Source organism: Oryzias latipes, chromosome 9 (genome assembly GCF_002234675.1).
Source record: "Oryzias latipes chromosome 9, ASM223467v1".
Lineage (NCBI taxonomy): Eukaryota > Metazoa > Chordata > Actinopteri > Beloniformes > Adrianichthyidae > Oryzias > Oryzias latipes.
In genome coordinates this window covers 8,778,568-8,796,518 of record NC_019867.2, presented here as the reverse complement: position 1 = coordinate 8,796,518, position 17,951 = coordinate 8,778,568, and the positions used below count along the sequence as shown (strand labels likewise).

At 37.5% G+C, this 17,951-nt stretch overlaps 1 protein-coding gene across 1 annotated transcript in view; it reads left to right on the top strand.

Moving 5' to 3' along the window:
- The window catches only part of ipo11 (importin 11), a 136,005-nt gene that overhangs the window by 36,581 nt on the left and 81,473 nt on the right, over window positions 1-17,951 (top strand). The window contains exons 9-15 of the mRNA XM_023958341.1: window positions 404-474; window positions 1,316-1,508; window positions 2,565-2,717; window positions 3,680-3,723; window positions 6,211-6,301; window positions 15,125-15,172; window positions 15,835-15,940. Coding sequence (XP_023814109.1) covers window positions 404-474; window positions 1,316-1,508; window positions 2,565-2,717; window positions 3,680-3,723; window positions 6,211-6,301; window positions 15,125-15,172; window positions 15,835-15,940 — 706 coding nt within the window. The remainder of the gene's footprint in view (window positions 1-403; window positions 475-1,315; window positions 1,509-2,564; window positions 2,718-3,679; window positions 3,724-6,210; window positions 6,302-15,124; window positions 15,173-15,834; window positions 15,941-17,951) is intronic.

The following is a 17,951-nucleotide window of genomic DNA, read 5'->3' as shown; positions in this document are numbered from 1 at the left end:
CCTCATCGATGTGTGCTTACACACAGCGCCGTGTGATCAGTTGAGTGACAGCGACCTCATTAAGATCCAATGTGTTTTCCCTACTGTTCTGGCTCACCTATTCAAACAACCCTTGTTTGCCTTTCTTACTCTTGCTTTAGCTGACAGTTGTTAGAGAAAAGGGGGTGGAGTGGGGTGTCTTTCTGTTGTGCAGTTCACACAGGAAATGGAAAACACTGAATTGCAAAGGTGTTTCGTACCGGCTGTCTGATTACAGCTAATGCCTGACATGCAACACTTGTTTAGTAATTTCACTGAACAAAGTTCAAGGTGACTTCAAACAGTGAAAGGTATTTAATAAATTGTATGCATCTTTGGATTTTTTTTTTTTTTGCATTTCAAATGGGGCTGTATTGTTTTTCAGGTCGTCAGGTTGGTCCAGAAAGCACGTGCCGAGAAAAGCTGGAAAAGACCATCATCCTCTACACTAAAGTTGTAAGTTCAGTTGCTCCATTTATTTGTAATGAGTGGTGTATTCACCAGTAAGCTGCAAAAATAAAGTGCTTGATGCTCTACGCAACTTTTTTCTTCTTTTGACAGCCAAAAATTACTTTTTTTTTTTTTTAAACTAGTCCTTTCCAGCAGTGGAGCCAACAAATAAGAGCTGATGGTCTCTTGTGTTAGACAGATGTTACCATTACAAAAGGGATTATGTAGCTTCAGACACATGAGGTGTATATTTACATAAACCCCTTTTGTATTTAACGATAAACTTTATTTGATTTCATTTGTTTGCATTTCTTTTTGGACTGAACCAAAAATTATTTTCACAAACAGACTCACTTTTTAAATTCATTCTCACCCGTTTTTACATAAAGAGTTTTCAACAAGTCCTGCTGATTGTCCTTCACAACATCTGTCTAAAGAATCTACACCCAATGACTTAACTATCGACCCTTAAACCCAGATGCTTGAAATTATTCCTAGCTATTAAAATAATAAAAAAGATGTCACCTATATTTTTATTTAAATGCTAAATTAACATAAATTGAAAGCAAAATGTACAATGACAATAAAGCTTTATCTTATCTCAAAAGTGGTTTGATGCATTTTTGCATCAATAGGCAGTGCCAAGGGATTAAAGCTGTATTTGGATAATCATGTTCCCTGTCTGGTGTTTTTGTGGTATTTTTAAAGAACTGTTCTACACCACAGAGCTGATCTCAATACAATGTTTGATCTATTTAGTTCCAATTTGAGTTTTTAACATCTTTTATCTAAATTTGTTTCTAAAACACCTCTTTGGTTCCCCTTTTTTTCTTTCCCTTTCATGCAGTTGTTGGATTTCCTAGAATATCATCCCTGTGCATTTATACCCCTCATCCAGCGCTCTCTTGAGTTTGCTGTTAGCTACGTCTTCACGCCCGCCGGAGAGGGCGTGGCCTTTGAGCGCTTCATTGTTCAGTGCATGAACCTCATCAAGATGATCGTAAAGAATGAAGCATACAAACCAGCCAAGAACATCGAAGGTAAGACATAAGAACGCCTGCAGAGAGGAAATTAAAATATGAAGATTTAAAGAAGAGAACTGTAGGAGAAACATATAACGGGGGATATTTGAAGTTTGAGCAAAAGTTACGGACTACATTTTAAGAAACCATGTTGCTGAAAATACCAAAGTTATGTAAAGCTTCTCCATAAGTTATTTTCACTTCTCAATTTTTCCTACTGAATGTCTGCCTACTATCCATTTTTTTGGTGTCATCTATTTATTTTGAAAGACCAGATTTTTCCTGGAATCAACATCCTGTGTAGAAACCATGTATAGTTAATTTAAATGAATGTTGTTTTTTTTAAATGTCGTAAGTAAGTAACTCTGTTTTGCCAGTCTCTGTTGCAGATTAAATTAGAAAGCGCTTATCAAAATTTACAATTAATATAAATTTAATAAGAATATTAACAGAGAAGTTTTTGTCTTATTTTTGTCTTTAATTAATTAAATAAAATAAAACTAAGGACTTTAAATAGAAAGTATAGATAATAGATGCTAATAATGGCACGTTATGATACATTATAACAAATGTGTCAAACTCAAAGCCCGAGGGCCAAATGTGGCCCGCCTTGTCATTTTATGTGGCCCACGAGAGCATAAAGGTTTTTAATTTCTTAAAATAAAAATTGGTGTGTATTTATTCATATCTAAGGGGAATCTGACTTTAAATATCGGATTTTCCATATAACCTAACCTGACAGAATCCAATTTGAAAGGATTTATGCTAGAGTAACAAGCAAACGTGTTTTCTATGCAACTGTAATTGTCACTTTAAAAAGTTATAATAAATAAATAAATTAGTAATTTAACTTTAAGGAGTAGTTACATTTATTTTTCATTACATTTAGTTACATTTATAAGTTATATCTGGCTCTTTGAGGACAGCCACTATGCTGATGTGGCCCTCAGTGAAAATGAGTTTGACACCCCTGCTTTATAGGATTGTTTGTTTATTTTTATAAGCTGTTAATGTTTATGTTTTCTATATTATCTCTTCTTTTCTCCTCTGTTACATGGCCACTTTGCCCTTCAGACAGTAAACCAGAAAGTCTGGAGGCTCACAAGATCAAGACGGCATTCTTCACTCACCCCACCCTGACAGAGATCGGACGGCGCCTTGTCTCGCATTACTTTCTTTTGACGGAGGAGGAGCTGACGATGTGGGAAGAGGACCCTGAGAGCTTTGGTAACTTGTGCATGCCCTCATACCGAGGCTGGTTCTAAATGTTTTATCGGGACTGCAGGAAAGATGCTCTTGAAGTCGAGTGTTGATGTGGTTGGTTGAATTGTCATTATATGGGATCGTTTGCTGCACATTTAAATGGATTGGTCTGTAAGCTTTTTAATGTAGTGGAACACCTGGGCTGACCTCAGACCTACCTGGACATAATCCACGATATTATGCAGTGTTTCAGTTTTTTAGTATCAGCCGTTCTAATGGGATTTGAGGCTTAGTCGGATACGCTGACATTTGAGACCAGACTCACTTTAGATGACCTCAGCTGGAAAGAAATAATTGCAGTGTTCTGTCATAAAGCAAAATCTTATCGAGGATAATATATTTGAGGTGAAAATGCGCTAGCCTAAGCTTTCTTTAGTCGAATAAGCACAACCCAATAATCTAGCAGCGAGAGACTCTTCTGTGTTGAGACAGAAACACGCACTATGCACATTATTTTTAGGAACATACAATACACTAAACAAAAACATGAAATGTACAGCACTGTAAAGTTCAGTTCAGCTTGCCATCTGCTAAATAGTTTGGCATTTGTTTAAGAAAAACATATAGGAAAGCTGAAGAAAACCCAGGCCTTACAAACTAAACTGTTAGTTAATCTAAGAATGAAAATGCTCTAATTTGTACTGGAGAGCGAGTGTAAAAATCCGTTTTGCTTTGATCACTGTCCAACCAGGCAGTTTACTTTGTAGCCAGTTATTTCTCAATAAGTGAACAAAATGACAGCATTTCTTTTTATAACTTGTTCTTCACATTCTCCCTAACTCACCTTTTCTGTTTATGATTTTTTTATTTTAAAAAGGTTTTTTTCATAACTCATTCTGGTGAATTTGTATTTACGGATCCTTTTGACCTCTGACCTTTCGTGACCTGAAATAATGTACACTGGGACTTTCTCATTGTTTCTCTAGCTGTTGAAGAAACAGGAGGCGACTCCTGGAAATACAGTCTTCGGGTAAGTTTGATTTAACTACCGGTACCTTTTCTTTTCCATGCAATGTGCTCATTTACGGTCATTAATTTTTTAAAACAAAAGCTCCATAACTAAATACATTATCTGCCAAATTTACCCATTCATCCTACATTTTCTAGAATCATGGTTTTGCCATGTTCCTTTTTGACATTTTTTTTTGTCATTTTATCCCTCATAATAGAGCCATACCTATGAAGAAAATTACAGGTCTCTCTCCTCTTTTTAACTTTGAGAACATGGACAATTAGTGGCTGACTAAATACTTTTTTGCCCCACTATATTATCTCCAAGATACAATCTGCAAAGTTCTCTGCACAAAGTTATTGATGGTGTCTGTGTGGCTAAGGGTGCGGAGCGGGGCTCATCAGTTTTTTGGCACTGCCAGGCTTCTGAACGGAGATGACAAAATGATTAAATGCATCAGCCCCCAAAATGTTGTAGATGGAGATTGTTCATAATTTCAGTGGATCACAGTCAAGAGCAGAACAAGAATGAGGATCCAGGAAAGTTGAGGATAAAGGACAATGACACGGAGAATCCTCTGCAATGCCAGCTCTGTCTTAAGACTGCTGTTTAATCATGTTTCTAGACTTGAGGGTTTCCATGTATTTTTCCATAAATAAACAGTACCAGCTAGTATTTTATGATTATCTCCTTAGAAAGGCGATCATTTGTTCTTCAAATCTACTAACTATAAAACAAGTCCAGCAAAGTACCAGATTTTGTTTTAGTCACATTAGAAACCAGGGGCAAATACTCTTTTAAAAAGAAGTCAGAGCAAAGCCAAAAGGCTAAAGGAGTTAGGAAACTTTTTTTAAAATTCTTTGTAGGAGTACAATTTATTTTCCCCACCACTTGGTTCAAATCTTGATTCTTGGATCACAGTTTTGTTTTGTTGCAAAATTAGATTTGTGTTTTAAAAATCAAAAACAAAAAAATAAAAATATTCAGAAAAATCTTTTTAATTAGCAGATAATCAATGAGCTTATGCTAAACCTGGTGTAATGTAATGAATATAATAAATACTAAATCCTTAAAAGGCCACTCTGATGAAACTTAAGTTCTTTTAGCATGCCCTTGTAGTATTCTTCTCATGATGGAGGACATAAAAATAGAAAACTAAGCTTAAAATTGAATTTCTACGTGTTTCTTTACTCAAATCGTGTTGAATCAGGAGCAGACAAAAAAAAAACGCAGTTGGAAAAAGGTTGGCAGTGTGACGTAGGACTTACAACGGCAAGACGCAGGCTTCCTGCTCTGCTGTACTTTGATGCATCCACTTGCAGACAAATAAATCCATGAACGTCTTCGCTTTGGCATCTGGCTGAAAACTGTACGGCTGGATAGATCCATTTTAGCTCGCCATATTTACTGCACCACTAATGGTATGTTGGGGTTGTTAGGGGCTTTAAGAGAGCGGGAGAGAGTGTAAACAAATGGATGATGGGAATTGGGGGCAGACTTACTCTGTGCCAACAGGCCCACCCACAAGTATCCTATTTTTACTTTTATTTTGCTAAGAAACTGCATAATCATAATTAAAAGACCACTGGGAACGGTTTTAGAATAGATAAAAGATGATTTGAGTGGGACTTTAAAATTTTTTGACACTTTCAACTTAAACATACTGGTATGATTCACTTTCCTCACACTTCAGTTTAATGATATAATAAACACAATCGAGAAATGTAGCACCCTATTACTTTAGCCTATAAAATAGTACCGGTAATCTGTTTTATATTTATCGCATGTATTGTGAGTATCAATTAATTTAAAAAATGCAAAATTTTAAAACAATTTGATTCAACCCCAGACTTATTAAAATTAGTTGTGTTCTTAATCTCAACATTCCAAGCACCTTTCAGTTGTCTATTGATGTCTTCCTCAGCGGTGCTTTTGCTCTTTGGAGCTTGACAGTGTTTTTGGCATGTTGTCACACTCAGTGAGGCTCATCTTAGTGCCTTGATATTATTTAGAGGACAGTTTTTTATGACTTCCCATGTCAATATAATGATCAGTCTTTGCTTTCATGAAGCTCTTTTATCCAAGAAGCGGATATTGACGGGGTTATTTATTTATTTATTTGTTTTACAGTAAGCTGCATTGAGTAGGTGCAAACTAACAAGTCCCATGCCTGAATTTCTTTTTGTATTTACTAAAGATTTTTGTGGCCTCTAAAAACCAATAAACCAATAAATGTTGGTATAGTCTACCAGAACATCCCCCGACAGTGTCCCATTGACTTTTTCTTCCTATTGAACTTGGAAATCAGTCTTATTGAACCAATAAAAGATTTGTTTTCTGTTGTTTCATAAAACCTTCTTCTTGTGATCATCCACCAGCGTTGAGAGCTCAATAAAACCACAGGTGTTTGCAGAAATTATGGAGGCTTTTGCTAATGAATGCTAATTAACTTCTTTCATGATTTGTTTTTGTGCGTTTCTTTTCTACTTTGTTTTATGGTTTTAGCCGTGCACAGAGGTGTTGTTCCTGGATATCTTCCACAACTACAGCCAGACTCTGACACCAGTGCTGCTGGAGATGGTTGAGAATCTGCAGGGTAAGTAAAATGTTCAACTAGTTAGTAGTCTAAGCTTTTTCTTTATTTCTAGCAAAGACATAGATAGATCGAAGAAAAACATTTTAAGGTAACATGCAATATTTTGCCACTTGGTTTATTACTACTCTATTAAAACCAATACTTAAAGACCCACTAATGAAAATGGTGTTTTTTCTGTTTTTAAAATGTTCTTGTGGCATTTTTCTCAGGATAGAAGACATGTACCAGTAAATAAAGATAATTAAACTAAAAGTTGTATTTCTTAGTATATTTTTATTCAAATTCCAATTAAATAAATGAAGTGTTGGACGGTGTTTGACGGCATTCGGAAACTGTCTGTTTGTTTTTTGTCACAAATGTCTGCCGCTAAATTGCATCTTAAGTTTAATTTCTTTTTTTTTATATGCATTAAAGTGCTACAAAAAGACATAATAAACATAATTAAATAACCCTAGAAATAGACAAATAAATACATCTTCTGGGGCAGGGGGTTGAGGTGAAAGTCTTTTTAATGACACATTGCAAAGCAGACAGCATATTCAACAGAACAGTTTTTTTGAAAAGATTTAAATATACTCATGAATTGTAATTGTTTTTAACTAAACTCTTCAGAACTAATTATACGTGAAATTCTTATGTTCAGTTATGAGAAAAACCTTTCTTTATTGATCAGGTTTCGTCTTACATGTAAATAGCATTGATCTGATCGATTCTTATGTTAACATGAGGTGTTTTGATGGATGATTTTCATTCTTTTAATTGCTCATGTTCATTAAATTTTTATGGCTTTCCCTTAAGGGAAGTTTTACTACCTATGTAGAATGTAAAAAATAACACATTGATGCTTTAAGTATCAAAAGAACACTTACTGTGAAGTATTTGACACCTGTTGACATAAATGACAATCCATTAATTATGGCCCGCAGCACTCACAGAGTGCAAGGACCATATTGTAACTGGTACGAGGGTCGAACACTCAAAAAGTCCAAAACGTCAAAAAAACGCGTCAAAACGCCTAAAAATGGGGTCAAAAGTCGCCCAAAGCACACAACGACACGACAATTGTGTAACGCAACAAAAATACACACACACACGCACAACACCATCGCACTAACGTTAAAATTGTAGTCGCAAAAATGACGACAAAAACACAAAAATGCCCAAAAAAGCCCTCAAAAGACGGGTTTAAAGCCAAAAAGACATGCCCAGCCTATAGTAAAAGACAGGCCGCATTGAAATACATGGGAAATCCTAACCGCAAAAACTTCTATATTGTTTCTGCTTCGTTTCATTATTATTATTATTATTATTCTTCTCGTTTCTAACGGCGTCTTTGAGCTCAAATTTGACCCCCGCCACATACCCGAAAACTCACCAAAATTGGCACACATCTGGGATAAATTGAAAATGAATTTTCGGCAAAGAAAACGTCAACCCCCCCACGACGATGACATCACGGCGAGCGTTCTCGTAAAAAAAATGAATGGGCCGAAAATCGCTTATGGGGCCAAAAAAAAATATTTCGGAATACAGTTACGAACCCAAAACACGCGTGTTGGAGATATCCCAAAGAAGATTTGAAATCATTATGGGATGGCCACACGACCTACAGCTTGGCGGCCATTTTGTGGCGAACTCAGAGAAATGGCGATTTTCGTGTTTTTTGACAATATGGGAAAACGACACTTTTGTTTATGCGATTGTCACGAAATTGCACACACATGCCAAGACCCTGATTCTACAATAACCAAAGAAGTTTCGTTGACCTTTGACCTTGGGAAGGGGCGGCCATCTTGAATTTTCATAAAAAAGCACCTTTAGTAACGTATACAAACGAAAACTCGTCCTAGGGATTTTTATCGATCTTTTTGAAACTTCTCAGGCATCAATGGCAAGCTACTGTGGACAAAATGTTGGAATTAGAAGTTGTAGAATTTGAAACGTGTGCGCGTGGCGAATTCGCAACCGTCGCCATTTTAGCTAGCTCGCACATATTTTATCGGAATAGCCTGAAACTGAAATATGCGATACCCTGGCCCACACTGAACAAAACGATGTCACATACGACAAAATCGATAAAGGAATGTGGCCGTGGTAAACAAAAAACCGTCGCAAAAAAAAGTGCTGACTCGGCAAAAAAAAATTTTTTCGGATTTTATTTTTAAGAATCGGCTAACGAAACCCAGATAACTTTGTCGGGTATATCCAAAGAAAGTTTTGAAATCATTACGTGATGGCCACACGACCTACGGTTTGGCGGCCATTTTGTGCCAAAATCTGCCATTTTGAGTTTTTCGCGTTTTTACACGATATGGAAAATTGAACTTTTTTTCGAGCGATTTTCACGAAATTTGACTCGCATGTCCCTAGCGTAAGTCTACAATCACCTTTGGAGTTTCGTCGACCTTTGACCTCGGGAAAAGGCGGCCATCTTGAATTTTCTATAAAAAACACCTTAACCACCAGATTCAAACGTAAACTTGTCGTTGGAATTTTCTTCGATCGTCTCAAAACTTTTTGGGCATCAATGGCAAGCTACTGTGGAAAAAATGTTGGAATTAGAAGTTGTAGATTTTGAACGGCGTGCGCGTGGCAAGCTAGCAAAGTGGCGCACTGTTATAACTCCCATGCATTTCAATACAATACAGTGAAAATTTAATGCATGCATTAATGCCTGAAACTGAATACATTGAAAAACACTGGATATGGACATATAAGGAATGTGGGCGTGGTTAGCATAAAACCACTGTTGCTAAGGACGACAAAAAGTTTACTTTTACCGATTTGTCCGAAACTGACGTCAATCTGTTCATCCTCCCGAGGGGACCAAAACATAAAATGGTTGCTATGGAGATAAAATCAACAGAAAAGCCGCCATTTTGGAAAAAGTGGGCTTTTTAGCAACTTATGACATATAACTCTCACCAATGGAGGAATGTGTTTTTCTGAGTCAGTTGATGATGCTGATCGCTATGCTAGCAATTTTAGCCACATTAGCATAGCTAGCATAGTTAGCATAATTAGCATTTTAGGAAATGTGTTTTTTTGAGTCAGTTGATGATGCTGATCGCTATGCTAGCACTTTTAGCTATGTTAGCATAGCTAGCATAGTTAGCATAATTAGCATTTTAGGTAATGTGTTTTTCTGAGTCAGTTGAAGATGCTGATTGCTATGCTAGCACTTTTAGCCACATTAGCATAGTTAGCATAGTTAGCATAATTAGCATTTTAGGTAATGTGTTTTTCTGAGTCAGTTGATGATGCTGATCGCTATGCTAGCACTTTTAGCCACATTAGCATAGCTAGCATAGTTAGCATAATTAGCATTTTAGGAAATGTGTTTTTTTGAGTCAGTTGATGATGCTAATCGCAATGCTAGCTCATTTAGGCACATTAGCATAGCTAGCATAGTTAGCATAATTAGCATTTTAGGAAATGTGTTTTTCTGAGAGAGTTGATTATGCTGATCGCTATGCTAGGACTTTTCGTCACATTAGCATAGTTAGCATAGTTAGCATTATGAGCAAATCCAGCCTTGATTAGCTTTTAATTTGTGGGCGGTGAGGGCGGAGAGGGCCGCGGTAGTGCGTAGAGTTGGGCGTGGAAGGCGGGTTGCGTCTGCGGGCCATACAACGCCGCTTGCGGCTTTAATTATTATTCTTCTTGTCCTATAACGGCGTCTTTGAGCTTAATTTTGACCCCCGCCACATACCCGAAAACTCACCAAAATTGGCACACACCTGGGATAAATTGAAAATGAATTTTTGGCAAAGAGAACGCCACCCCCCCGAAGTCGATGACATCACGGCGAGCGATCCCGTAAAAAAAATGAATGGGCCGAAAATCGCTTATGGGGCCAAAAAAAATATTTTGAAATACAGTTACGAAACCAAAACACGCGTGTTGGAGATATCCCAAAGAAGTTATGAAATCATTATGGGATGCCCACACGACCTACGGCTTGGCGGTCATTTTGTGGCGAACTCAGAGAAATGGCGATTTTCGTGTTTTTTGACAATATGGGAAAACTACACTTTTGTTAAAGCGATTTTCACGAAATTTCATACACATGCCACAAACACGATTCTACAACTACCAAAGAAGTTTTGTTGACCTTTGACCTTGGGAAGGGGCGGCCATCTTGAATTTTCATAAAAAAGCACCTTTAGTAACGTATACAAACGAAAACTCGTCCTAGGGAATTTTATCGATCTTTTTGAAACTTCTCAGGCATCAATGGCAAGCTACTGTGGACAAAATGTTGGAATTAGAAGTTGTAGAATTTGAAACGCGTGCGCGTGGCGAATTCGCAACCGTCGCCATTTTAGCTAGCTCGCACATATTTTATCGGAATAGCCTGAAACTGAAATATGCGATACCCTGGCCCACACTGAACAAAACGATGTCACATACGACAAAATCGATAAAGGAATGTGGCCGTGGTAAACAAAAAAACGGTAGCAAAAAAAAGTGCTGACTCGGCAAAAAAAAATTTTTTCGGATTTTATTTTTAAGAATCGGCTAACGAAACCCAGATAACTTTGTCGGGTATATCCAAAGAAAGTTTTGAAATCATTACGTGATGGCCACACGACCTACGGTTTGGCGGCCATTTTGTGCCAAAATCTGCCATTTTGAGTTTTTCGCGTTTTTACACGATATGGAAAAATGAACTTTTTTTTGAGCGATTTTCACGAAATTTGACTCGCATGTCCCTAGCGTAAGTCTACAATCACCTTTGGAGTTTCGTCGACTTTTGACCTCGGGAAAAGGCGGCCATCTTGAATTTTCTATAAAAAACACCTTAACCACCAGATTCAAACGTAAACTTGTCGTTGGAATTTTCTTCGATCGTCTCAAAACTTTTTGGGCATCAATGGCAAGCTACTGTGTAAAAAATGTTGGAATTAGAAGTTGTAGATTTTGAACGGCGTGCGCGTGGCAAGCTAGCAAAGTGGCGCACTGTTATAACTCCCATGCATTTCAATACAATACAGTGAAAATTGAATGCATGCATTAATGCCTGAAACTGAATACATTGAAAAACACTGGATATGGACATATAAGGAATGTGGGCGTGGTTAGCATAAAACCACTGTTGCTAAGGACGACAAAAAGTTTACTTTTACCGATTTGTCCGAAACTGACGTCAATCTGTTCGTCCTCCCGAGGGGACCAAAACATAAAATGGTTGCTATGGAGATAAAATCAACAGAAAAGCCGCCATTTTGGAAAAAGTGGGCTTTTTAGCAACTTATGACATATAACTCTCACCAATGGAGGAATGTGTTTTTCTGAGTCAGTTGATGATGCTGATCGCTATGCTAGCAATTTTAGCCACATTAGCATAGCTAGCATAGTTAGCATAATTAGCATTTTAGGAAATGTGTTTTTTTGAGTCAGTTGATGATGCTGATCGCTATGCTAGCACTTTTAGCTATGTTAGCATAGCTAGCATAGTTAGCATAATTAGCATTTTAGGTAATGTGTTTTTCTAAGTCAGTTGAAGATGCTGATTGCTATGCTAGCACTTTTAGCCACATTTGCATAGTTAGCATAGTTAGCATAATTAGCATTTTAGGTAATGTGTTTTTCTGAGTCAGTTGATGATGCTGATCGCTATGCTAGCACTTTTAGCCACATTAGCATAGCTAGCATAGTTAGCATAATTAGCATTTTAGGAAATGTGTTTTTTTGAGTCAGTTGATGATGTTAATCGCAATGCTAGCTCATTTAGGCACATTAGCATAGCTAGCATAGTTAGCATAATTAGCATTTTAGGAAATGTGTTTTTCTGAGAGAGTTGATTATGCTGATCGCTATGCTAGGACTTTTAGTCAAATTAGCATAGTTAGCATAGTTAGCATTATGAGCAAATCCAGCTTTGATTAGCTTTTAATTTGTGGGCGGTGAGGGCGGAGAGGGCCGCGGTAGTGCGTAGAGTTGGGCGTGGAAGGCGGGTTGCGTCTGCGGGCCATACAACGCCGCTTGCGGCTTTAATTATTCTTCCCGTTTCTAACGGATCCGTAGATCGCAAATTTGACCCCCGCCACATACCCGAAAACTCACCAAAATTGGCACACACCTAGGATAAATTGAAAATAAATTTTCGGCAAAGAGAACATCACCCCCCCCACGATGATGACATCACGGCGAGCGTTCCCGTCAAAAAAATGAATGGGCCTAAAATCGCTTATGGGGCCAAAAAAAAATATTTCGAAATACAGTTACGAAACCAAAACACGTGTGTTGGAGATATCCCAAAGAAGTTATGAAATCATTATGGGATGGCCACACGACCTACGGCTTGTCGGCCATTTTGTGGAAAAACACAGAGAGATGGCGATTTTCGTGTTTTTTTACAATATGGGAAAACGATACTTTTGTTTGAGCGATTTTCACGAAATTGCACACACATGCCACTAGCACGATTCTACAACTGCCAAAGAAGTTTCGTTGACATTTGACCTTGGCAAGGGGCGGCCATCTTGAATTTTCATAAAAAAGCACCTTTAGTAACGGATACAAACGAAAACTCGTCCTAGGGATTTTTTTCGATCTTTTTGAAACTTCTCGGGCATCAATGGCAATCAATTGTGGAAAAAATGTTGGAATTAGAAGTTGTAGAATTTGAAACGCGTCCGCGTGGCGAATTCGCAACCGTCGCCGTTTTAGCTAGCTCGCACATATTTTATCGGAATAGCCTGAAACTAAAATATGCAATTCCCTGGCCCACACTGAACAAAACGATATCACATACGACAAAATCGATAAAGGAATGTGGCCGTGGTAAACAAAAAACGATCGCAAAAAAAAGTGCTGACTCGGCAAAAAAAAAAAAAAATCGGATTTTATTTTTAAGAATCGGCTAACGAAACCCAGATAACTTTGTCGGGTATATCCAAATAAAGTTTTGAAATCATTACGTGATGGCGACACGACCTACGGTTTGGCGGCCATTTTGTGCCAAAATCTGCCATTTAGAGTTTTTCGCGATTTTACACAATATGGAAAAATGAACTTTTTTTCGAGCGATTTTGACGAAATTTGACTCGCATGTCCTTAGCGTAAGTCTACAATCACCTTTGGAGTTTCGTCGACCTTTGACCTCGGGAAAAGGCGGCCATCTTGAATTTTATATAAAAAACACCTTTACCACTGGATTCAAACTTAAACTTGTCGTTGAAATTTTCATCGATTGTCTCGAAACTTTTTGGGCATCAATGGCAAGCTACTGTGGAAAAAATGTTGGAATTAGAAGTTGTAGATTTTGAACGGCGTGCGCGTGGCATGCTAGCAAAGTGGCGCACTGTTATAACTCCCATGCCTTTCAATACAATACAGTGAAAATTGAATGCATGCATTAATGCCTGAAACAGAATACATTGAAAAACACTGGATATGGACATATAAGGAATGTGGGCGTGGTTAGCATAAAACCACTGTTGCTAAGGACAACAAAAAGTTTACTTTTACCGATTTGTCCGAAACTGACGTCAATCTGTTCGTCCTCCCAAGGGGACAAAAACATAAAATGGTTGCTATGGAGATAAAATCAACAGAAAAGCCGCCATTTTGGAAAAAGTGTTTTTTTTTATCAACTTATGACATATAGCTCTCACCAATGGAGGAATGTGATTTTCTGAGTCAGTTGATGATGCAGATCGCTATGCTAGCACTTTTAGCTATGTTAGCATTACTAGCATAGTTAGCATAATTAGCATTTTAGGAAATGTGTTTTTCTGAGTCAGTTGATGATGCTGATCGCTATGCTAGCACTTTAAGCTACATTAGCATAGCTAGCATAGTTAACATAATAAGCAAATGCTTTTTTGACTAGCATTTAATTTGTGGGCAGTGAGGGCAGTGAGGGAGGCGGTGGTGCGTAGAGGTGGGCGTGGAAGGCGGGTTGCGTCTGCGGGCCATACAACGCCGCTTGCGGCTTTAAATGACAATCCATTAATTATACCTTTAACTGGGACTGCACAAACATTACCATATCATGTCCTCTACTCGGTGACTCATCACCAATTATCACTTTAACCTACGTTTCCGCAGTGATGGATTGCAACATTGGGTGTTAAATTCCTTTCTTGCATAATCCTTTCCTTTGTTTCAAATGACGGCGCTTTCGTTAGGGTCGTGTTTCCCTTCAATCAGAAAGTGCAGCAGCTCATTAAGGACCGTAACCTTGCTGTTAACCACAGACTCGTTTGCATATTTAAACTCTTGCAGGTATTTTAACAATTGTTTGAAAATGTGAATTATTACATGCTCTTTATCCTCAAATACTGTGCAAGCTTACATTTCCTTTTCTTTTCCTGTGAAAAAATAATGACCAAAAGTTAATATTTCTTAAGTAAGCTTTGATTCTTAAACTGACTTTTGGGAAATATCTTGCCTTATATTTTTTGCTTGGTTACTTAGATTGGGCAATAGTGGCTCCATCACTCATATTTATGGACAACAGCAGTTTTCTTCTGCCTTGTCTCTTAAGCTGCTTTCTTTCAAGAGTGAAAGCTGGTTCTGCGGGAGAATAGGGGGTAAAAAGCCTGACTGAGTAATTATGTTGTTGAGGGAAGAGATCTATTGATTTGTGAAGGCTGGGTACAGAACATGCATTATAACAAAGGGGGAGAACAGGCTGATAAAAGGACTTGAGCATAATTGACGCACCAAGGCCAAGGCCTCTTTAAATTCTGATGTGGTCACTGGGTCCATTATTCTCCTCCCAACTGCTGTGATTATTAGCAAATAGTATGTGGCTCTAGCTGTTATTGTGAAAGTCTTTATGTCTCACATCTAGTTTTTTTGTCTTCAAAGGCCCAACCAACGTAGAAAACCCCGTTCAGCTGCTGATGAAGGATGCAGGTCAGTTAAATTTGGACTTTTCCCTATCCAGAAAGTCTGACCATCGTCATGGGCGTCCATTCATTAGATTTGGCTATTGTTCATCTTTTGAACAATAGTTCATTTATTATTGTCTTTTTAAATACCTGTTTCAGCCTTTTTCTTATACACCAATTGAGTGCTTATTAGTCCTTGTTTAACCAGAATTGTCACTTCAACAGTTTAATTTGGAAGTACAGTCCAATGATTGCGTGCCATGAGAGGCGCAGATAGCCGGATGCCTGTGGAGATCACATGCAGTGTACTGACAGCGGTGATTAAGAGTGGAAAGGATAATGAATCTGCTGTCATAAAACTGTTTCAGGAGACAAAAATATCATTTGGTGCTTTTAGATATATTTTTTTCTTTTTGCAAAACTTTACCAGCCTCAACGGCACTTTTAACAAATTGGAACAGTGAAAGCTATTTTGAAATATGATATGTTAATCATTGAGCTCAAGTTATTACCAATATTCTTGTTTTTTTGTTTTCTTTCTTTATATTATTATTTTACTTTTTTGTCACTAAGGGCTATCTAATTAAAGGCTGTTTTATTTTAAAGCTCTTGAAACAGAGCTCATGCTGTTTTCCTTAGTGAACACAGGAATCCACGTTTGGTTTTTGTGTTTCTGTTTCCCCTCAGTATACAACGCAGTGGGACTTGCAGCGTATGAGCTGTTTGACAGTGTGGACTTTGATCAGTGGTTCAAGAATCAGCTTCTTGGAGAGCTGCAAGTCAGCCATCACAGGTATTGTCTACTATTTTGACTCATCATGCAGTCAATTTGTTCCTATTGCTGAAGTAAATCTTTTTAGTCAGATAGTATTCTAGTACTATACTATTCTTATTGATATTTTTGCTTTACACAACAAATAAAAACTCCATCCATTTTCATCTTCAAAACGCTTAATTCCTTTTGGGGTTTCATGGTTGCTGGAGCCTATCCAAGCTACTATTGGACAAAGGCAGTGTACCCCCTAAATAGTTTGTCAATTTGTCGCAAGGCCACACAATCAAACACACATTCATCTTCACACCTAGGGGCAATTCAGTCTTCAATCAACCAATGAAGAATGTTTTTGCCATTTGGGAGGAAACCGGAGTACCCAGAGAAAACCCACACGTGTCCAAGAGCATGCAAACTCCAAACAGAGAGGAATTCAAACTAAGACCTTTTTGCTCTGGGGCGAGTGTTCTAACCACTACACTCCAATGCAGCCCAGCAAAAACATACTTTTTCCTTTATCATCGTCTTTCTCAAGACTATGGTAATACAGCATCACTCCAGCACTCTTGCAGACAAATAAAAACAAGATGCATGAAAAACTGAAAAAGAAGTGAAGTCAGCTCAGTTTATGAAGCCGTAAAATGCCAGACGAATGATTTTAGTACTGGCTGGATAAAAGACAGAGTGGCCAAAGGCAAGGTGCTTTGATTGGGATGAAGAACAAAGGACTAGCTTTTACATTCAGGGCCTACGGCAACAAAAACAAAAAAGCCTGCAGCACTCGGAGGGTCAGCTGCTCAGGTTAGTGCTTACGTCAGGGTGGAGACAGGCTGATGTCACTGCTGCCCTGGAACTACACGGTGCATGTGTGAGTGAACCCTCCACTCTTACTTAGATCTTTTATTTGGAGATTGTCTCTATATGACTGGTTTGAATTCTTCCAATTTAATCAAATACAGACAATGAGTAAACAGAGCAAGAGATGTCATCTTGGAATATATTAGCATGAATTACATTTCTGAAGAAAAACATCCTGTATAAGTTTTGCCCCATTTCTTTTAGTTTTTATTGCTAAAAACTAAAATAAACTAAAATAAACCCTCCTATTCTGTATGCTAGTTTAGTGAATAAAAAGCATATTCATTTTGATTTTGGAATTTTCTTTTACAAACTTCTAAAATTCATTACCTAATCCTTTGATAACAACTATAATACAACTATAATACATAACTATAACAACTATAATACATTTTGTTGAAAAAGTTACACCACCAAACAAATATACAGATACATTTTATGTTGATGGGATTAAAGTAAACCAACAGCCTCATAAAGCAGTAGCAATATCATTTACTTTTATAGATGCAATAAAACAGTTTATTAAAAATTGCTTTATTTTCCCCCAAACTGTAAAATTAATCATTGTATGAAACACAAAAGGTTCTCCTAGATATTAGTCGGTTGTGGATGCATTGCCGTACTTGATAAAATCACAGATTTTCACTGTGCTGTGTTAAGTGAAGTTGGTTTCATCAAATGTTGGATTAACTTATTCTTTTGATGTACATTCTGAAAAGAAGCAAAGATTCGGCATAAATATAAAAGCTGTGGTATTTTTGATCTATTTCGTGAGTGTTTTTTTTTTCTCCTTTTCTGCAACTAAATCTCTATATTCTGTCTATGTGCTGAATATGAAGGCTTTCTTCTCACCTAAATTAACCTTCCTCCGTGTTAACTTCAAACACCATCACTGGGTTTTCTTTCTTTACCGTTTAATTTATTCCTGAATCAACTTTGATAATATAGTAGTAACACAAATAATGATTGGGGTGTAACAATTCATTTGAGCAACGATACGACTCAATTCAATTGTGGTTGGCGATTCGATTCCCTTTCAAATTTGGTTCATTTTGAACGATCCAATGCGGTCCGATTCACTGACCTAAAATCAATCCAGGACATTTTAAACCAAAAATTCAACCAGTGTGACCTGGGTACTGAACAGAGCTGGTGAAGTTTTCCAGATTCCTTG